The sequence below is a fragment of the Balaenoptera musculus genome, chromosome 14 (genome assembly GCF_009873245.2).
Source record: "Balaenoptera musculus isolate JJ_BM4_2016_0621 chromosome 14, mBalMus1.pri.v3, whole genome shotgun sequence".
Classification (NCBI taxonomy): domain Eukaryota; kingdom Metazoa; phylum Chordata; class Mammalia; order Artiodactyla; family Balaenopteridae; genus Balaenoptera; species Balaenoptera musculus.
Genome location: NC_045798.1, coordinates 29,969,499 through 29,992,013, shown reverse-complemented (window position 1 = coordinate 29,992,013; position 22,515 = coordinate 29,969,499). Strand labels below are relative to the sequence as shown.

The window sequence follows — 22,515 nt, the reverse complement described above, 5'->3', positions numbered from 1 at the left end:
AAAAAAACATTCCCTGAAACTTCCAGCAAAGGAACTTAGGATGCTTGTAATTCTCTGCTGCTACTCACGTGTGGATTATCCCATCACTGGTGGATGACTTCCACTTTGGGATCCAAACCGACCAGCTAATGAACCAGATTCTCCCGGACCCCGCCCCAGCTTCCTTAGATCCCACCGTTTTGCCTGTCTTTCCCCTCAGGGAGCCCATTTCCTTCTCTCTGCATTTTCTTGACCTCGCCTGTAACTCTGGTCTTGCTTTTATGATGATCCAAGCTCTGAGCTTAACCCTCTGACTATTTCTTAACCACGATGGTTCTCTCCTCTTGCGTTCCAACAGAGCAGGTGACTTTCATCTGTTTATTCACCCACCCTCTCTCTTTCATGCTTCCGCAGCTCTGTAAGTCAATGTGTGCATTTCTCAATTTGTGTCCACATCATTTTATTCTCTCCTTGAGGACAGAAAGCCAGTCTCACTCTGCTCACCTGCCTTTGCTTGGTGTACACTCATTCCCTGAGTGTTTGGTGAGTGAATTCTACACACTGGAGAGGCATTCTAATTTGAAACCAAAGAAACAAATTATGGAGAGTTGAAGAGGTTTAAGTCTGTACTAGGAGTTGACTTTGAAAAGCCACATATTAAGCTACTTTCCAATAAAGAAAATGGAAATTCTACTATGGTAAAATCCCCTAAGGCCTAAATTCCATTTATTTATAACTACTCCAAGGTAAACTGCACTCACCCCATTCATTAGACTATTAGAAAAAAGGAACTTTCTTGCAAATGTGTACTATTTATAAGTAATATTTAAAGTAGAGGTTTTAAAACTCTTTCAGATTATATTCTGGAACTCCTAAGCACTTTGAGAAAACTGTAATTCACAGATGAGCAGTTGATTTAATTTAATTCAATTTAATATTACATCTTAACTCTGTGTGGTAGTAATTCCTCCAAAAAAAATCTACTAGGCAAGATGGGGTATAATGGCTCTGGTTTGTGTATATGTGGAAGAAATAATCATTACTCCTGTTAAAATCTTCTAAATCAGTCTGTTTACAGATTCAGCTAGAACTTCCTGCAATTTTTCACATCATCAAAATTTTATCAGTCACCCACTGTCCTAAACACACCCGCCACCTCACACCTCGTAAGGTCAAGTCTAAATTGTAATCGACGCAGAAGTCGAAATGTAGGTATGTCCCCTCTTTCATTGGAACTCATGTTTACAAACGCATTATTCTCCTTATAAAACAGCATTGAGCGTACAGAAATAAATTTTGGGAGACAGAAAGCTTATTTACTTAATAAAAGGTTCACCCTATCATTGGACACACTTCACGTGCAGCCTTTCAGAGGCACACATTGTCCAGAGAGGGACGGGCTTGTTAGGTCACGTGTCCCTTAAGGCAGAGCTCTGGCCTTTCTTAAAATGTTAGCATTCAGACAAAAATGAGAGATTCCACTGGAAAGAAGACTGAGCTAATGGTGGAATGCTTCAAGTTTTAAATTATTTTAGATGACTTTGCATCTAGATCAGTCTAAGAACTCCTGAGTGAATTCACTGGCCTTGTGACTTGGGTTCATGGGCATAGGCTTTCCCTCAAGAGAAAAGTCGGGCACAACGGGGACCAAAACTTGTACAGTCGTCCCTCGGTATCCATGGTGGAGTGGTTCCAGGACCCCCGAAGATACCAAAATCCACAGATGCTCAAGTCCCTTACATAAAATGGTGTAGTATTTTCATATAACCTATGCACATCCTCCTGTATACTTTAAATCATCTCTAGATGACTTACAATACCTAATACTATGTGAATGCCATGTAAATAGTAGCTTGCACACAGCAAATTCAAGTTTTGCTTTGGGGAACTTTCTGGAATTTTTTTGCTTTTCACATATTTTTGATCTGTAGTTGGTTGAATCCATGGATGCAGAACCCGTGGATACGGAAGGCCAAGTGTATCAGCTATCAGAGCCCATCAAACCAATACCTGACCTCTTGGCTGCTCCAGCCACCTCATCTTAAAGCAAATGGTCAATACTTTATGAGAAACACTAAGGGAGACAGACAGAGATTGTGCTTCCTTATGTTTAGAGGGATAAGATTGATATAGCTGCTCGAGATTTCTGGTTCGAGTCTCTGTCTTACTTCTCTGCCTGGCAGCTAAAAACCTGAGGTTGACTTTTCTCTCTCAGGCTGTCCACAAAACTGGCCCCAAAGGGAGCAAGCCCGGCCTCCTTCCTCTTCTGCAGAGATCTGCACATGATGCGCTAAGTTTTTACACCTCCTTCTAGAAGTTCTGCCTCCTAGGGTTTGCTATTTGGTTGTCAGCCTCGGGATTTTACTTAAGATAATGTACTAGAGAACCAACAAATCTTTCCCAGGGTTATTTTGTTAAGTGGATTTCTTGCAAAATACATGCTTCTATTACCTAAATTACTGACTTGATTACTAATAACATGAAGTTATGGGAGCGGGTATTTTAATTCACCTACTTAATAAAGTAAGAAGAGTTTTGGTAAATTAGACCCCAAAGGCTCTTTTCTCTGAACTCTTAGGGCACTTGAGGTAACTCTACACACGGCACATGTCAAAGCTCACTCTTTATTACGTGTGGTTACCTGCTTGGTTTAGCTCCCCAGCTGGGTGACATGCTTCGAAGGTACTGCCCAGCTTTGCCTTTTTGGCAGAAAGCAAATATATTGTGAAGTTGGGTCATGTAAAATACCGTCCTTCAATACGTTGCTCTTTCAAGTAGACGTATATTTGAGGAAACTGATGCTTTAATTTTCTCTTAACCATAGATTGTTGTGACCATTGTCACTTCATTCAGGACTATCTACTGAGGGTCCACTAATGGTTAAGCCTCCACGGTAAGTGAGATGGATTTTACAGGGCCTGCGGGGTGGAGGCCTCGGGCAGGGGAGACAAGACAGCCAGGCAGATAGGGGCTGAAGGCCAGTGTCGGGGGGCAGCGATGAGAAAGTGCTCCGGGAATTCAGAGCAAGGGCAGGTCCGCTCAGCGGGGAGCCGGCAGTGACGGGCAGGTCTGTGGAGAGCTGGTTCTGGAGCTGAGCCCTCCATTACGTGTTCAAGAGGGAGCCGGGAACCAACTCTACCAAGGGTGACATCAGTGGGGCTCGCGGCCGAGCCAGGCCAACGCCGAAGGCCAGCCGAAGACCCGCGGCCACCTCCGAGTCCGCTCGGCAGCACCATTCGGTCCAAACGCCGAATGGCTGGGTTTGCAAAAGACATCCAGCGCACCTGCAGGCCACGCCCACTGTCTGAGGATGCCATTTTTCACTTACAAGCTAATGAAGTGTTTAACACCCCCAGAGACCATTAAAAAAAAGGAAACCGAGAGAGAAAACGTTGAGGTACCCACCTATTTATTATCAGATACACGCGCCCATTGACCTTGGCATGGCTACGCGGGGGCACAAGGAAGCAGGCGGTGGCAGCGGGGGACAGTTGGAGAGAGAAAGAGGAGAGCGTTAGCCAGAGAGGAGGAGCTGGTGTCCCGTAAGCTCTGCACCACCACGTGTGCCACCGACATGGTGCACGCACCGGAGGAGGGTCCAGACAGCGAGATTCGGCAGCAGAGAAATCAGAGTCGGGAAATCGCCGGACGGTAAGAGTCTCTCCCTCCCTACCCCCGAGTCACACACCCTGTCAGGAATCTGTAAGGTTTACATGTCCAGAATGCATTTATCAGATAAAATACCACGGAAAACATGAATTCTTGCTCCTTCCCCGGAATTAAAAAAAGAAAATCCTCCTAAATGTCCATATTCAACATACTGTTTTCTGAGGTGTTCTAAAACTGAAGTCAGAAAAAAGTCATTCTATTTCTATAGGCATCACAGTACTTTCTAAAACAAACTATGGACAAATTGCAGTGACGGATATTTAAATAAGGAGTGGATATTTAGTACCTTATTAAGTATATATTATATAATAATTACATTGTGATTATGTTATATTATATATTTTATCAGTATATAAGGGAAATGATACTCCTGAGAATGCCTACCTAGAACTAATAATAGTTTCACATAAGGTATATCATAAAACATTTTCATAATGCTAACTTTATAAATTCTGGAAGGCTAAACACAATGAATTCTGCTTCAGACACAAGTGACATTTGCCTACAGGGCCTACACAAACCATAAAAACAACAGACAAAACAGAAAAAGAACAGCTGGCTATTCACAGAAACAACAGGATTGGAATCACTTTAAGGGATAAAATGCATCGATTATTCCCAATTTGGGAGGTTTTTCCCCCCCCCCCCAAGCATCTACTAAGCGGGCAGGAACAGAGAAGGCAAAGCGGGACAGTCAATCCCAACTCCGAAAATACGTTTTTCTTCATCATTTTGATTTTAATGTAGCCATTTACTAGCGTTCTAGGCACTAAAACTACCGTGAGGTGAAAATTGTTAGTAAGGAAAATACTACAATGGAAAAGAGCTGCGAAAAAGATGGGATACGTATCTTATGTTCCAAGTTGAAATCTGGGGGACTTTTATATGAAACTCTTGCATGAAATCCCAAAACACCGAACTTGAGTGAGTCCTCTGAACTCCTCGAGTTTCTAGAAAACTGTTTTTCACAGAACCAAAAATGAAATCCTGCATTCCTAAACTATTCAGGTGGCTGCCATTATATACTCTCGCCTCGCCCTTTACATTTTCTTGGAAATGTAACAGTTAAGGGGGGCGCTCAGGCTGAGCTGCGGCCAGAGGAGGGCCAGCTCCGGTCTCAGACTCAACAGACTGCTTGGCCTCCTTCCCTGTCCTGCCAGGCGAGGGGGTTACGGGCTGGCAGGACACCAGAGGAAACAGGGAGAACACATCTTGACACAGGCTGCTGTCCTTCTCCAGAACCTACATAATTAAATCAGGTTCTACATACTTAACAGGAACTCTGTGCAACAAATTCAGTTTTCCATTATTCCACTCCTTAGCACAGCAGAACACAGACAGTTTGATATTTCATAAACTGTGCATGATGAGATACTGCTGCATCTTCTTTTGATGGACACGTTGTTTCCCTTGAAAAAGAGCTAAGGGGAATTTTCAACTGTGGCATCTGTGCTCCTTTGAATACAGCACTTTGCTCCCTTATTTACTTAACAAGTGTTTTTCCAGGAACTGAATCACAGGCTATTAGGTGAAGCAGAGAGGAAAATCAGTATCAAGGTTCATTAGACGAATGCTTGTAATTTCCCCGTGATGGAGCAGATCTAGGCACGTGTGATGACCCACCGTGGCTTCAGCACACATGGCCAGGGAGAGCCAGATCCATCTGCTACTTGTAAACAATTTATGTTTATTGATGGGCAGACCACAACAGGGAGCTGAAGAAAGAAAACACTGCCTTCACTTTCTTTCCTTAAATCTTATTCTGGTTACTCATAGATGGCAGATTCTCTCCTTTTAGCCAAGGTTCTTCCCTTCCAAGACGGACGGGAGAATTCTGCACTGCGCTCTCACTCACAGCGACTTCTTCTCTGCCTGTTAGTGCGACTGAAAACTCATCCTCCGAATTAGCCAGATTCTGTAAATGTTCTAAAAACACCTCACCAGCCTGGACACAAAAGACACATCACCACCACAGCTACTCTGAACTAATTCACATGCGTGTCAAGATCACTGCATGAACCATCATAAGTCACTACCAACTGTTTCACAAAGTGCCGTCAAATATTCCACATTTTTTCTCATTTTTTCCCCACTTACAGGCTGATACTCATGGCAAGTTCAGGGCTGAGATTCTAAGTGAGATGGTTGGGAGGGTCCAGGCTGCCTTCCTGGAGCTTCCTGCATGGGCTCACCTGTAGATGGCGCTGTCTTCCTTGCTGGGAATGGACTTCAGGTCCGTGAGTTCCAGGAAGCGGTCGTGGAAGTAGTGCAGGTGCAGGATGCACACCAGCAAGAAGGACGTGGGGATGAATATGCGCGTGAAGAGCTCAGCCACCGTGAACTGTTTTAAGCCAAGGTCCTCCAGCCTGCAAAACAAAACAGCTTTCCCCTGTGGGCTCTCCTACCCGAATGTCTACTGGAAGTTAGCTGTTTCACAGTGATTTCATATTGAGTGTTTTCAAGACAGCATTCTCGATTTCCCCATTTCCTGAAGCAGCTGAGCTGCTCTCCACCGCCCTCTCCCCACCCTGCTCTTCACTGGCACAACCCTCTACCTCGTGCAAAACGCCCCGATCAGGGTGTTCCCCCGACACTTTCTTTGCCTTCTGGTCTCCACCATCTGCGTTCCTTCAACCTCATCCCTTGAATCTGTCCTCGTTTTCATCTCTAGCACCTCCTATTCCAGGTGGAGCCACCATCCTCACTCGCAGGACCCCCCCACTGCTGGCTGACCGTCCTGCTGGGTCTATTCTTGTCCCCCACACACATCACTTTTTCCTCAGCCAGTCAAGGGTGCTTTAAAGACTTATAGAAATTTCACCATAAATGAGATGTGAACCATCACTACCTACAAGCCTTGCACCTCCGGGTGCCTAGCTGACCTTTCCCACTTCTCCCCTTGCTCCCCACAGGCCAGCCTTGCTGCCTTTCCACACACACACACACACACACACACACACATGCCAAAGTCTGCCCTGCCTCAGGGCCTTTGCATTTGCTGCTCTCTTTTTCTGGAATGTTCATCCACCTCCCAGCTCCCAACTCACACACTTTTCTAAAGACAAGCTCCTTCCTATTCTTCAGGAGTTTAAATGACACCTCCTCAGGGACTTCCCTGGCTGTCCAGTGGTTAAGATTCGGCACTTTCACTGCCGAGGGCGTGGGTTCAGTCCCTGCTCAGGGAACTAAGATCCTGCATGCTGCGTGGCGCAGCCAAAAAAAAAAAAAAAACAATGACGCCTCCTCAGGGAAGCCTGCCCTAACTACTCCATCTCTACTTATTCTCCCCCATTCTTCAGTACCTCAACCTGTTTCTATTTCCTTCACAGACGTGCCGCAGTTGATTTGTTTGTACATTACGTAGGCTTTTGGTTTGTCTCCTCTCCTAGACTATAAACTCCACAGGGCTCAGACTCTGTCTCTCTTGCTTCCTGTTGCATCTTCAGGTACAGAAGAGTGTCTGGCCCAGGGGAGGCACTCAAGAAATATTTGCTGAATTGACTTAAAGATATATTAGTCTGGCTACACGGTGAACCTTCCTTTTAAACTTTCCTCTTGGCCACCTCAGGATACTCAGCTCTATGCCCAGTGCTGGTGGGATTTCTAAATGAACTTCAGAAGTTTATAGAAGCAAATTAGAAAAGCCTAGACTTCTATTTCATGCACAAGAAAGATTTCATCACCACTAGTCTCTGAGCACTTTTCCTGTGGCACCAACTACTCCTTAGATCTTAGCACCGGCTCCATCAGTGAGGAGAGGCTGATGTGTTACCTTATGAATCTACTGATAAGGAACTGGGCTCCAGTTAAGAAAGGAGGAAGCATGACAGTGAGGAACCGGGCAGGTGTGCTTCACATGAAACCGACACTAGAAAATGCCATTTCATTAATAATGGGCAGAAAATTCACTTTTCAGTTGATATTTATTGAGTACCTACTATGTGCTAAAAGCTCAGGGCAAGGTCATGAGAACCCAAAATGGCCAAGACCTGAGTCCTCTTCTGGAGGAACCTTTATTTTTTTTTTTTTGAATTTTATTTTATTTATTTTTTTATACAGCAGGTTTTTATTAGTTATCCATTTTATACATATTAGTGTATATCTGTCAATCCCAATCTCCCAATTCATCACACCACCACCACCACCCCCCGCCACTTTCCCCCCTTGGTGTCCATACGTTTGTTCTCTACATCTGTGTCTCAATTTCTGCCCTGCAAACTGGTTCATCTGTACCATTTTTCTAGAACTTATAGCCATCACTGGCTATAAGTTCTGAAGGAACTTATAGCCAGTAATGATGTCATGTTTTACAACAACCTCCCAGAAAGATGTTTTGAATGACACGCATTCACAGCTTCACGCTGTTTGTTATTTTCCATCCCACTGTCCACCACAATTACTTACTTTTCTTTTTTCAATCCAGTCATATTTTGCCACAGGCCCGGGAAGTTTTCAAACTGATATGTGTATATAAAGATCAGCACCAGCATCGTGTAGATAACCACCGACATCCAGAAATATTTCAGGATCCGTCTCCACCACTCATAGTGCACCTGAACAACAAATAAGAAAAAAAAAGTGGTCAGAGGAAAACTCACAAAAATACCTGGTTTATTCAAAGAAGACAGGTGATTCCATTTACAAATGTTTGAAAACAAAGTCAAGTTCATTTTTAGTTTTTGAGGCTCTGTTCCTCGTAGGGTTGGGTGGCTGTGGATTGGAATCTGGTTCCACCAGAAATTGTGAGTTGTGTCTTTGGGCAAAGCTGCTGGACCACCCTAAGCTTGTTTCCTCCTCAAGAGTACTTACTTGCCAGTTGTTCTGAGGATGAAATAATGATGTTTATATCATCATCATTAATAATGATGTTTACCTCGGCATGATGTCTGGTCTATATCTGGTCTACGGGAGGCTTTCAAGGAGGTATAGTCTGTCCTTGTGGTCATGGCTGGGGAAACTGCCTCCGTTTTGAAATTCAGAGTGATGCCGTATGAATACAAATGTGAAACCACCACAGAGAGGAGGCATCCCTCTTTACCAAAAACCTGTGGGGTTCCATTAGAGAACATCTACCCGGAATTTCAGAAGGTATTTCAAAATGTGATTGACCTCAGTTGAGACATTTTCATCTCCACAGGTAATTGACTCTTGTTAATCGAGGTTGCTTTACGTGTTTTCTTGGTTGCCGGCAGGAACGTTTACTGTTGCACTTGTGTACATCATCGGGCTCCCACCCATCATCAGTTACATGGAATTTGTGGAGAGGCTAACTCATTTCAATATAACATTTCATAAATTCTAATTAATGAAATACTAAAGCACTCAATGCATTATACATACATTTGTATACACACACAGACACACACACACGCGCATGATTTTCTGATTCCAAAGTTGAAATACAAATGAACCGAATATTATCCAGTATTTTAGATTACCCAGCCACGGTTTTTACATTACTATTCAAAAGTGTAATCTAATGATGCAGACTTCTTTTTTTAATTAATAATTTTTGAAAAACTTATGAATTTTTTCTGACTTTTTTTTACCCATGGATTTGTTTTTTTTTCAGTTTTGTCATGTTTACTTTATTTATTGAAGTATAGTTGATTTACAATGTTGTATAGGTTTCAGGTGTACAGCAAAGTGATTTAGCTATACATTTTTTTTTTTCAGATTCTTTTCTTTTATAGGTAATTACAAAATACTGGGTATAGTGCCCTGCGCTATACCGTAGGTCCTTGTTTATCTATTTTATATATAGCAGTGTGTTTCTGTTAATCCCAAACTCCTTATTTATCCCTCCCCCCCTTCCCCTTTGGTAACCATAAGTTTGTTCTCTATGTCTGTGGGTCTGTTTCTGTTTTGTAAATAAGTTCATTTGTGTGGTATTTTAGATTCCACATGTAAGTGATATCATATGGTACTTGTCTTTCTCTGTCTGACTCACTTCACTTAGTATGGTAATCTCTAAGTCCATCCGTGTTGCTGCAAATGGCATTATTTCATTCTTTCTTATGGCTGAGTAATATTCTTTTGAGTATATGTACCACGTCTTCTTTATCCGTTCCTCTGTTGATGGACATTTCTAAGACCAGGAACAAGACAAGGATGCCCACTCTAACCACTTCTCTGCCATTTTAAGAACCTAACATTTAAAATCAGTGAACAAGCTGAAGGGAGCTACTTCTCATTTTAGGATTCCTAGTGCGTAATGTCTGAATCTCATCGACCCCTTTACACGACGTTTTCACGAGGTCATAGAAACTTAGGGTCTTGTCGAAAGAAGCTCACGTATGTTCCTGGACAGATGTGAGGATTGAAAAACAGGGACAGCTGCATACCCACCTGATACAGGGCCACACAGAACAGGAAGAGCACCATGTAGATGATCTTGTACATCACGATTTTACCCTCGAAGCTGACGAAGAAGAACATCCCTCCACAGACGTAGATCCAGTACTTGATGAACAAGGCCACCACCAGGTTACCCAGCACCTTCATGATGTCCTGCTCGTCCTCCTCCTCCTCCTCCTTCTTCTGCTCCTGCTTCTCCTCCTTTGGCTCCTCTTCTTCCTTCTTCTCCTGGGCCTCCCCATCCACCTGTATGTCCTGTTCATCATCTTCAAAAGAGAAGACCATGCTGTTCAATGGAGCTGGTCAACCACAGCTCAGAACCACACTCTGACCAGTGTGATGTGAGTGCCACACAGCGCACGCATTTCATGCATTACCATATGATTTAAATAATTTTAGATGGTTCTAATAAACAAGGCAGAATTTACGGAGCTAATTATAGTCCATTTTCCTAACCTTCTTGAAATATAGTTTTAAAGAAATACATTTGGTAATATTTTTATACTCATCTTTTTATAACACCTATTTCACTTGTAATATCCTGCTGTAACTACTGCAGGATCGAGGAAAAATACATAGGCAACAATAACACAAATAAAAACTACTATGACAATCTCAAATTCCAACTGTTAACATGACTCCAGACAATCCTAGCAGTATTTTACTGGATTTGGGTTAATGGTAATAATCTTAACCAATAGTATGCTTTTAGAGAACTAAGAAAGTAAGAGTTAAAGCCAAATATAATTTAATTTAAATTAGAATTGAAGAATAATTGTAATTTACCTAAGTTTAAAATAGTTTTATGCACTGCAAGGAAAAGCTTATATTTGGTCTTACTTTAAAATATGCTAATATATGACTCATTTTTGTGTTACTAAGGCAACCTATTGAATACATTTAAATAATTTATTCAAATGACCAGGAGATCCACAGAGTGAGGGGAATGCAAGTGAGGTGAGAGGTCAGAGCAACTGCTGATCTTAAATGAACTATTCTTTATATAAAGTAACTGGTGAATTTAATCACTCTATTAACAGACACATCCAAAGTCAAAGAGTCAAGATTTAAATCTTATAGACTTTTGTTGCTGAAAAATAACTCCATGGTTAGGTCTAAACGAGAAACTATAAGAAAAGGATGAGTTGGTGCGTGTTGGTTTTCTCCTCCTTACCGGGTTAGTCTTAAGGTTACCAGCCCAGCCTCTGTGAACCTTTATGGCGTCCTTTTCAGACAAGGCTACATACATCACTAGTGGTCTCCAAGCCGTTCTACTAACATTAAATGATATTTATTGGTACATCCAGGCAGGTAGGGAGTGAGAGGCTCTCATTTTACCCATATAGCAGGTCTAAAACTACAGAGGTGATCGATCATCAAAACATCAGATTCTTTTTTTGACTTTGTGGTATATTTGTTTTTGAAAAGAAGAGGATTTGAATTTGGAAGATTTGAGTCACTTTCTTGGTACTAACACTCAGCAAATGTGACCGTGGAGAACCCAGTGCCCTTCCCTGAGCTTCAGTTTCTCTTCCCTGAAGTGGGAGTCACTTTCGTGAGGATCAAATGACACAGGGTCTCTGAAGCTCCTGTGGACGCCCCATGTGGACAGGGACTTAGCCCCGGGACGCGGTCATTTATCTGCTCACGTCTACACCTGGCCTCCCTCTGGTCTGGAGCAGAGCCCCCTGGATGTCCTCGGGGGCCCTTCCTCCCATCACACACCTCACGCACTAATTACCTTTTTCTTCATTTTCCTGACTTCCGATTTTGACCTCAGACAGAAGAGCTTCCTTTTCTTGGAGAGCTTTTTGCTCTGTGAGGTGCTGTCTCAGCAACAGCCAAAACGTAATGGTGAAAAGGATCTGAAAGGAGAGAATTAGGAACACGAGCATCAAGCCTTTGAAGCATAAGCCTATTTCAACAACTACTACGCCTTCTCTGCGTTTCAGTGGGAGCACATTACATAAACCTTTCCACTTGAGATAGAGTCAGGCACCCACTTGATTTCAGCTGAAAGTCACTGGCTTTTAAATCTCCTTTCCCGAGGACGCTGGCATGCCGTCCAGTACCAGGGTGCATTCATGCCTGGGACGCCCAGGGAAGATGCACAGGACAATCTGGGCTGGAAACCAACTTGGACCAGTGGTCCTCTTCAAGGTGCTAGTCCTTGATTTCCGGTCCTTCCCTGACACCAGCACAAGTATCAGAAGAAGATGTATTTCTTCCACGATCCCTGTTATTTCTGCAGTGGTCCTTATTTTAAAGAATTCCACAGATGGGGAAGAAGAACATTTCTTCCCAGCAAATAGAACCCCTTAATATTCCCATTCTTTTCCCAAAGCTGAAGGGGGAATTGTTCTAAGTGCCCACATGTTTATATTAACATTTTCCTGAGGGCTAGGAAAAACATTATGATTTCAAGCAGCAGCAAATATTTGGAACCTATTTTTGTACTTTTTTGCTTGGATGTGTTTGTTTTGATTACCGTGGTTTTGTTTGAATGCTTTGTTTTCTTGCTTTGCTATTCACTTACCTTTGAGGCAAGTTCCCCTGGCTCTTTCTTTTCTAAAAATCCTGGGACCTTTTTAATTTCAGGGAGTTCAAAACTCCATATGTACTGTAATATGAGCAGTAGATTTCCGTAGACAACCATGAATGGAGAGCTGATCATGGCATATTTCCTTCTGTTGCGAATCATCCAAAGAGTGCAGGACCAGATCAGCAGCACGAACGTCAGCCAGCTGTGGTACGTGATGCTCCATGCCTCCAGGGAGGAAGGAGGAGAAAACGGTGACGGTCAATACAACGTACAGGCCCCACCCTGCTAAGTTAGACGTTATCTAGCAGGAAGAGGTCAGTAACATTCACACTATGGAGGGAGGGTGTTGTGGTGAAATCGTGGAGGGACGTCCCAGCTGCGGCAGGGAACACAGGGAGGAGAAATGCTGCCTCTGTGAGCTAGCACTTGCCCTCGACTTCTGGGAGGGAAGAGGGTCGGGCAGGGGGCTTCACTCCATGTCCTTTGCCCTGCAGCCCCAAATGTCTTCCTTTTCACCCTGCTTTGCAGAATGAGAAGCAACCGTAAGTGCTTTCTCCTTTATTCTTCCAAACCAGCTTGGGGTCGGCTATTTTTTCAGGGTGCTGGGTGAGTGTGGCCAAGCTGGGCTCAGAAACGGAAGCTGCGGGGACCACAGGGTCAGCACACAAGCTGGCTTCAGGGGTCACCCTTAGCAGACCCGCCGGGAAGACAGACATGATAGGAACCAGGGAATCTCCAGGAGGAGGTGGAGTGTTAGGTGTCCACACACCGCAAACAGTAAAGTCAGGTTAATGGAGAGGCCGGACTCCCCTTCTGCCCTGCAAGGGGCAAGACATCTTCCACTCACACCAAACTCCCACAGATCCAGAAGACATCTCAAAGGGCAGCTGCTGGAACATTCTAGAAAATCAGGCTCATGAGTACCATTAATTTCAGTAAATCTATCCTCTCATACCATAATCTCAGATACCAAATTTCTGTGAAAAGGTCTTTAAAAATATTTTCTAGCTGTTATTTGGAGCTAATTGAAATCAAGTCATAATCTTGAGTATCACGAATTATCAAGAGTTATTCGTAAAGTCTGAAATGTTTTACAAGTCTGTTTTGCTTCTGGAAAGCAGATAAGTATTGAGATAAATAAGATAAATAAATAAAGTCAGCACAGAACAAACAAATACTTCCTTGCAGCAATGTGCAAATTTGTCCTAAAGCAGAGCTAGCTTTTTAAATGTAGAGTTATTTAAAACTGTTGGTTAAAACATACGGTAATTACAAACTGGAAATTAAAATTGCTTTTATTAAAATTAAGTGAGTGACTGACAACTATTACCAAGTCTGAATTATTTTCATGAAGATAGTATTCCTTGGAAATAGTGTTATCAAAGGTCGGTAATATTTAATGCCTTTATCCCAGGATGAAATTCAGATCTGACCTTGCCATTTTTTTGTGGGGGACCCAAGAAAGTAATCTTCGCAGATATTATAATTCCAGCGGATTTTTCCCCCTGTACATTATCTTTGTTTGGGTGAAAGAGGGAGAAAAAGAAATTATGAGGATTTTGCTCTTTGTGTTTTTGAATAAAGACATCTATCGTTCTAACAGACCTTGCTCCTTTCTGTCTGTGATTAAAAGTCTGCTGCCACGGGGGAACTTCCACGGAAGACAGGCACTTTTAAAGCATTAATATTGTGGCTCCGTGAAAACAACTGAAATGGCACCAGACAAGAGCACGTCTTTAACGAAAGATCTGCTCTCCTGTGTTGTTTTTACAATAGATTTCTTTTCTACTGAGGAACTGAATGTGTATTTCAAGTTTTTCCTTTTTTTTTTTAAGCTCTATTTCTTTACATAAAGAAACCAACTTCTCTGGCTTCATTTTAGAGACAGAAAAAGAAATGTATACTCTTTTGAGTTCAGAATCTGAATTATTTGATGTTTTCAAATAGAGTTTTATTGTAGTGTAAATTAGGGATTGACCTATAAAGTGTCAAAAAGTACCCAGAGAGCCCAGAATTCATATTATTTAGAGAACAGAGTTTGCAGTCCCCAAGAGAGCCATGTTTAATTTCAAGGAGCTTTCTGTTCCCAATGCTCTCAGCCATGGCCATGGTCCTTGCAGAAGCTGAAGCTGACGTGCAAACAGGTTTTCTCAGGAGACATCTGGACTGAGAGCCTAGGGAAACTGTGTTTAGGTGTTTTTTTTCCCTAGAATCATAGAATATTTTCATTTTTTATCATTTACGGTGTCCATGGGATCTCACTACTGGCCACAAAATTTGAAGACTTTTGTGTTAAATAAGTTTCTCAAAATAAATTAGCTTTCCCAGTAAAATTTGTTTTTAGGAAGAGCAGACATTGGCCTTCTTTTATATCCTGTCTCTGGTCCCAAGGACGATTTCTGAAGCTCTGATGCTGGAGATGGGGCATGTTCCTGGCGGTGAGCAGAAACGCAGGTAAACTGAGAGCTCACAACCAGAAGAAGCCCTTGGGGACTCGGTGCTTGCTGCTTAGATCGGTAAACATTTGTTGCAGCTCAAATGGAATAAAGACTCAAATCTAAGACAAGCTGTGACTATAACCCTCATTATCTGAAAGAAATAAAAGTGGCCTTTGTTAATCGTGAACACCTTCAACGCCACTTAGAAAAACTACCCATATGTCCTTTTAAATCGGCAAAATAGGGGACAGTCTGACTTAGGCTAATTTGAGAGAAAGGTATTAATATTTAAAAGGACATGGTTTTGAAATCTATAATATAAAGGGCCCATGAAAAATTACCATAAGCAACCATTCTCTGCCAAGACATTGGGAAGATGAAGACATCGGTGCTGGCGGGAGGAGGTGGTGGGGCTTGGAGTCGGCGGGGTGCAAGCACCGTCCATCCCTCCAGCACTAATTTTGTGCCCAAGGACAGGACACAGAGCAAGATACAGGGGCAGAATCCAGACAGAAGTTAAGGGTTCTCGTAGGCACGCACCATCATAGCGATAAGGGCACAGATGTAACTCTGCTTCATGATGAACTGGAACACAGAGACCATGGCATGGACTTTGACACTCCTTTTCTCCTCATGGGCCTTCTCCTCCTCAAATTCTTCTTTCTCATCTTCTCCCTCTTTCTTTTCTAGAGGGACAGATTATTTTATATAAAAATCTATGCAAATATGTGAATTTCACATAAATGTCCCAAGCAGTACAGAGCACGCATTTGTCATCTCCAGTAACAGGCAGCTTTCTTTCAACACAATAAACTGAGAGAAAAGGGAGAAAGGCCTCGTTCAAGTTTTGGGGCTCTTGGTTTTTTTATTAGATGAAAAGAGCTCTTTCTGAGGATATTCATCCACTAACCAGCAAAACTATTGGCCGTGATTATGCAATCAAATTACAGAAAGACTAAAACACACATATGCACATAGGTTTAACACTAGAAACAAGTTGACTTGTTTAAAATAATTTTTTACTTTTTATTTTTCAAAGTTTACCCCGATTAGGCCACTTATTTTGTACCCAAGGACAGAACACACAGAGCAAGATGGAGGGGCAAAATCTAGGCAGAAGTTAAGGAAATGAGCTTCATCAGACCGACCATGGAAGAAAGCAACCTCTGCTAGAAAAAAAAAAAGAAAAAGAGGGACTTCCCTGGTGGCGCAGTGGTTAAGACCCTGTGCTCCCAATGCCGGGGGCCAGGGTTTGATTCCTGGTCAGGGAACTAGATCCCACATGCATGCCGCAACTAAGGAGCCGGCGAGCCGCAACTAAGGAGCCGGCGAGCCGCAACTAAGGAGCATGCCTGCCGCAACCAAGACCCAGCACAACCAAATAAATAAAAGAACCGAATCCAATGAAGGATAAACCAAAGACAGATTCAGAGCTCCTGCAGGAGGATAAACCAAAGCCAGATCCCAGCTCCTTACCCAGGGAGTCAGCGGCGGGGTCCCAGCGGTACTGTGGGGTGGAGTACAGGTCGGCCTTGGCGGGGCCGTTCTCCAGGGGAAGGCTCGGGTGGATGGTGTGGTAATCCACGGGGTTGCCGTTCACAGTCACCAGCAGGCCCTGTCGGGGGGGCGGGACAAAAGCAGTTGTGACAGCAGCTGTGGTTTCCAGTGTGGACCTGCCTCCATCCCTTCTGGTAGGTGGGCACATGGGACGCTGCAGAGCCGATGGGAGGCCAAGCATTGTCGGCAGTGATGCCCGCTAGCAAGACAGTCTTGCTCACCCCCTCCAAACCTACACCCCACAGAGCCACCACAGGACAAGGTAAACCTGACCTTGCCCACCTCTGCTGCACCCCAGGCCGTGCCCCCCTCTCCGTCCTCGGTATGAAGTGTGAAGCCTGGAAAGGCTGCTGAGGCTTCAGGACCTGCTCTTGTCTCCTCTCCAGCCTCAGCTCACGGCCCCTCCCGCCAGCCATCCTCCAGCTACAGGAACTCCAGACTCGCCTGGGTCCCGGCCTGCAGCCCGAGCACTGCCCGGGCCCCGCTGCCTGCCCCACACCCCGCGCGGCTCTCAGGACTTAGCAAATTCTCAGGTTAGACAGCAACCCCACAGGTCTCTACCTGATGCTGCAGCTTGCAATTCCCATGTTGTAGCACTTTGTACACTAAGTACAATTTCCTATTTTTTGCTCTCTGTCTCTTTAGCTTTACAATTTTTCATTTATGCATATACATATAAACATGTACACACACACATACACATGTGTGTCCATGGACATGCAAGACTTCTTATTCAAATCATGGAACAGGCAAACCCTTCACTGTGGCTTTTTAAAAGTTTAAATACATTTTATATGTTTATATGTGAGCTCATGTTTTATGAGTCAGTGTTTTAACAACAATAAACCAGATACAATTTCTGCAAAAAAATTATTTTAAAACGTATGGAAATTTTATAGACCATTAAAATACTCAGAGGGGCTAATTCCATTTATGTCCCTTTTACATCACTGACATGCGCAAAAATGAGAATTCTAAGGATATACTAACATCAGATGGTTTGTAGTCATCTTGAGTCATGGATAAAAGCTGCAAAAAGCAATGCAGGACAGCATGTTAATATGTGAGCAGAAAGCATCATGATGTTTATACACAGCTATAAAGTTGTACTACACATATACCCATCCCTTCAACTAGCTGGATGCTAGTGTGTTAAAATTGCCATGCAAAATACAAAGGCATGAATAATGCAGCTGGAGGGTGGTGTTTTTATAACCCTTTCCAGTTTCCGATGTTAACTTTTAATCACGACAGTAAGCAAGCACTCATTAACCACATGACTACAAAAGCTGATTACGTTCTTTCAAGTGTTTTGTTCTAATAGAATTAGCTGCTTGGTTTTATATTCCTAGGACCCTTTGAGACGTCTGCAGAATTCTGAAAGTATTGACTTTTCAAGAAATTGATGTTTCATAATAAAGAAGATTTGATGTGCAGTGCGGGCTGGGATTAAGATTTGTGTATTGTCTGCAACAAAAGAATTATGACACGATTATGCCTTTTAGCTCTATTAGTGCTAGGGGTTTGGGGCTCCCCCCAGTAACAAGCATCTGCTGAGCTAAAGGTTCTCCCACTTTTTCTGGGTCGGAACTCATTCACTTTCTTAAAAATCACTGAAGGTCCCAAAGAGTTTTTATTTATGCGGGTCCTATCCATCAGTATCTATCGTACTAGAAATTAAAATTGAGGCATTAAAACTATTCACTTATTAATTCATTAAAAATTGGAAAAAAACTTGTTCACATAAATAATTTTATTCAAATAGCTGTATTTTTAAAAAATAGTGAAAAGAGTGGTGTTGTTTTATGCTTTTGAGTATCTTTAATGTCTGGCTCAAAAGAAGACCGCTGGGTTCTCATGTCTGTTTGCACATTCAATCTGCTGTGATGTATTGTTTTGATTGAAGTAGTTAAAGGAACTCTGGCTTCACCCAGCGATGCAGTTGGAAAAGAAAGAAGTGTCTCAGGAGTCCATCCAGACTGTGGATCCTCTCCTTGGACCCTGTCCCAAACTCAAGATGGGAAGTAACCGAAGGCGAGCTGTGTGTGGAATCAATAAAGCCCCTGGAGGATCCTGCACCTTGACCGGGTCCTTTACCTACACACACGTTGTGACCGCACGTGCTGGTGATGTGCTTCAGGGATTAGACAGCTCCACTGAATACTGACACGCTGTACTGCACAAAATCCGAGTCTTCCAATATTCTAATTTTCACTAAAAGTTCTCATTTTATCACTGGCAACAAATGCTGTCAGTTGTTTGCCTTGAAGCGATGGACCACTCCATTCACTTTCCAGTAACCGCTGAATGTCCACACATGAACCACCCCAAACTGTCTGTCAGCTGTTCTTGCACGCAGACCTGGGCCGCTCACCTGCCAAGTGCTTCTCCTCCTCGAGGGGTCAGCACTTCAGGGGGACCTCCCCTTGTGTCACTCAGAATATTAAAAAGGTATGTGACTCAAGGTTGAGATTTAAGAAAAGCAATGACTGTTCCTGGTTCATCAAGAATATTCTTAAGTGGAACTGGCCTTTCTGCTTTGTTTTCCAAGGACACGACCACGGCTGTGGGGGTTCGTGCTGCTGCCTTGGTTGGTGCTTTTGTACCATCAGAGCAATTGTCAACATAGTCCAAAGGCGAACGTCTTAAGTATTATTACAAAAATAGTTTCAAGCCTGTGGATCCCCGCAAGGGTCCCAGGAGTCCCCGGAGATGGCCCACAGACCTCATTTTGGAAACTGCTGTGCTGTCTCTCTGGCTTAGTGAGATGGCAGGACAGTCTGACACGTGTGATGGGAGGAAAGCGCCCCCGGAAACCCCAGAGGTCTCCGGGCACCACGTCTGTTCCACGTGGCTGCCAGCTCCCTGAGAAGTTCATTCATTGTTTCCCTGTCTCTCAGTCCATGACAGTCAGGCATCAACTAGGACCACGTGTCTTAGAGAAACTCTTCCACCAAGTCAATCAGAGAATCTGCGCCTCGATTCCCAAACGTGCTGGGAAGCAAAGTGCTGACCCCGTCTGAGAATTGTGAGCGTCTGTCTTCACCACATTGCAAATGGGCCATTTTAACATGTCAGTGGCTAGGCTGTGTTGAAAATAGTGAACAAATGGTGAAAAGATTAAGAATCACACAGCTGTGCTCCCGTCCCTGGCATCCACACTGCGGCCCCGACACAGCGAGAGGCTGCGGCTCTGCATGTCCACACAGACTGGCCGGTGTCCCGAGCGGCCGTGTGAGCGGTCATCGTCACTGCAGCAGCCACCCCGACACGGGGGATTACTCTCTGCAGTGCACCCCCCCACCCAAGCTGTTACCGCCCAGGGCCAAGGGGCCGCTTTGTTGTTTTCTGTTTGTTTTAAATACACAGTTATTTTTTTTAATTAAGAACACTCTCTCTCTCTTTCCAGGGTTAAGAGACTTCAGAGGGAAGCACTGAACTATAAAAGGCTGGGTCTGATGGAGCCTGGGGTTTCCTTTCGAAGCACTGGGTTCCCTTCTCTGAACAGATGTTGGGCACTAAGACTTCATCATCAAACTGCTCCTGTAAACTGAGCAATCTGGGTTTGCAGGTGGACTTAACATGACCTGAATTCAGCAATATAATAAAAAGCAGCAAAATAAATGAGAAACCCCTTTCCTTGCGGCTTACTTTTCTCTCATCCGTGGGGTAGTGGGTCGCGTACCACAGGCTCCGCCTCCTCTCGGCTGTGATGGGGACCGGGCTGCAGGCCAGGGCTCTGTCCTCTTCCTTGGTCCTCTCTTCCTGCACCTGAGACACAGAATAACCCACAGGACAGCCCTGCTCCCCAGAGCAGCCCCTCAGCGGCCTGGGAGACCAGACACAGCTGCCCATCTCTACCCCCATGGGATGATTTTGTAAAGTAACGTATACACTACATGCGCTTTTATCCAGACACTTTCAAAAATGGCCAAAATGCCACCCTGTAAACGCGAAGCACAGCAGTATCGCTTGTTCCTGATCCCTGCTAAGCCCCATGAAATACAGAAACAGGCGCTCACGTTATGTCACCGAGCCTCCTGTGTGTATTCTAACCTGCAGGAGGAAGGGGCTGGGCTGGGTTCACAAAAGTCACACCTGACTGTGGAACCCAGCCACGGGAATCTTTAATGAAGAAGACATTTACTAAAAGCAGAGTCATCTAGAGCTTACACTCAATATTAAGCAAAAACAGAGCTGATGCATAACACAGCTGCCTTGCCTAATGGGACCTTGGCTTGAATCAGACAGTTGGTCTGAACAGGAGAGTTGATAGATAGAAAAAAAGGATCAGAACGCACTTGGTGGTTGAGGATGGTTCCCAACAAAGATGCCCCGTAAAAGGGCACTAACACATGTTGATATGGGGGCAGAGGGAGGGCACTTAGTGTCACTGCCCAATTCCCAGGGCCCAGTGAACACAGAGCACCCACGGGGAGCACCAGATGCCCCGGGGAGCCCGTGTGTTACATTCACCTCCAGACACCTGCTTCTCTCTCTCTTTCTCAAACACATACCGTAGACTTTTACCATAGAACTCACGTTTTCCATGAAACGTGCCAGGCCACCTGGAACCATGATAGAAGCAGGCACCTGCCCTCCACCAGCACCTCAGTGAGAAAGTCCCGTGTCCCAGCCCCACTTAAAATACAGACCCCTGAGGGTTGATGCTGGTGTGAATTAGGCCCTGTTCTCCACACACCCCCCACAGACGCTGCTGTTTGTGACCTGCTGTGAGCTGTGTGGCCTGAACGTGGACTGTCCACCCCAGAGGGCCCGTGGCTAAGGAGGCCAAGTGTCTCCTGGGCCTGAGGGGCTGTAACAGCCCAGCAGCACCTGTGCACAAGCTCCTGCCTGACACACCACGGAGAAAGCCAAGGGCACCTGGAACTCTTGTGCACCCGAAGGCCTTAAAGTCATTTCCATCGTTGGTTAAGACATTGTTCAGAAATAGTTCCCGTGAGATATTTTAATTTCTTTTGCACTTTTATGTGTGCGTATACACATATCCACATCTGTGTGTTTGTGGCGGAAGCAAACACAGTACCACTTTAAGGGGTTTTACGGGCACACTCATATCTTAGAAGAGACTTGGAGGAAAAGGTAACAGAAGGTAATTGGGGTTCTCCAGGAGCCCTTAAGAGCATTCTGTCACCATGTCACTGCCATCACTGGGTCCAAGGGAGAGGTGAGTCGTGAGAGCCCTGCCAACAAGGACACCTGTGTGGTCCTCTCACAGGAGGGAGGTGGGCAGACCCCCCTTCCTGCAGGAGGCACTTCCGCCGGGAGGGATGGTACACACCTCTCAGGGTTTCACTGCGCTGACTTGGGCCTGCTCACGTCTTTGGGGGCTGCTTTTCCTCTTGCACAATGTACAGTCCCCCCGAGCGGGGCCTCGCACCTGGGCCGACGCTCCACCCCCAGCCCCAGGCCAGCGTCTGAGACGCTAGCTCTTGATAAACACTGGTTGCCTGGCCGGCTGACCGCGTGGATGGAGCCTGGATGAGCAGACAAAGAGGGGAGGCGGGCGGGGCACCAGGGCCCCCGAGCTGGAGGGATTGCATCGCAGGCGCCAGGCTGGTGTCTAATGTGAGCTCTGCTCCCCAGCACGTGGCCATGAGGTGAAGTGCGGCAGCCCCGTCTACACCACCTGCCTCCCTGTGTGCGGATCAGCTGCCTTACAGCTGAGCTTCTCAGGGTCATTTAGGGGAAGCAAAAGCAGACTGGAGTTTCCTGTCACAGAAGGGAAAAGAGAGGGGCCACAAGCCACCTTGGTCCTGTCCCCGAAGTGCCACATTCTACTAATAATCCCACAGGGAACAACCCAGTCCTCAGCCCTGCCCCGTGGTGGGGCCCCCGGGGGTTATGGCACCACCGAGAGCGGGGACATCCCCACGGCACCATCAGAGGTTGGAGGTCTGAGAAGATTTAGGAAACTCCAGTCGTCGTGGTAACAGGGTGTGTCATCATAGA

The 22,515-nt window shown here is 44.7% G+C and overlaps 1 protein-coding gene across 4 annotated transcripts in view; it reads right to left on the bottom strand.

Moving 5' to 3' along the window:
* Positions 1–22,515, bottom strand: part of PIEZO2 (piezo type mechanosensitive ion channel component 2) — a 348,479-nt gene that overhangs the window by 86,198 nt on the left and 239,766 nt on the right. For 3 of the 4 annotated variants that reach the window (XM_036823700.1, XM_036823703.1, XM_036823702.1), the window contains exons 9-17: positions 20,194–20,313; positions 17,533–17,571; positions 16,462–16,600; positions 15,526–15,671; positions 12,542–12,772; positions 11,747–11,870; positions 9,997–10,271; positions 8,053–8,201; positions 5,841–6,014 (exon numbers count right to left, since the gene is read on the bottom strand). In XM_036823700.1, the coding sequence (XP_036679595.1) occupies positions 5,841–6,014; positions 8,053–8,201; positions 9,997–10,271; positions 11,747–11,870; positions 12,542–12,772; positions 15,526–15,671; positions 16,462–16,600; positions 17,533–17,571; positions 20,194–20,313 (1,397 nt within the window). The remainder of the gene's footprint in view (positions 1–5,840; positions 6,015–8,052; positions 8,202–9,996; positions 10,272–11,746; positions 11,871–12,541; positions 12,773–15,525; positions 15,672–16,461; positions 16,601–17,532; positions 17,572–20,193; positions 20,314–22,515) is intronic. The other variant, XM_036823701.1, reaches the window with a different exon arrangement.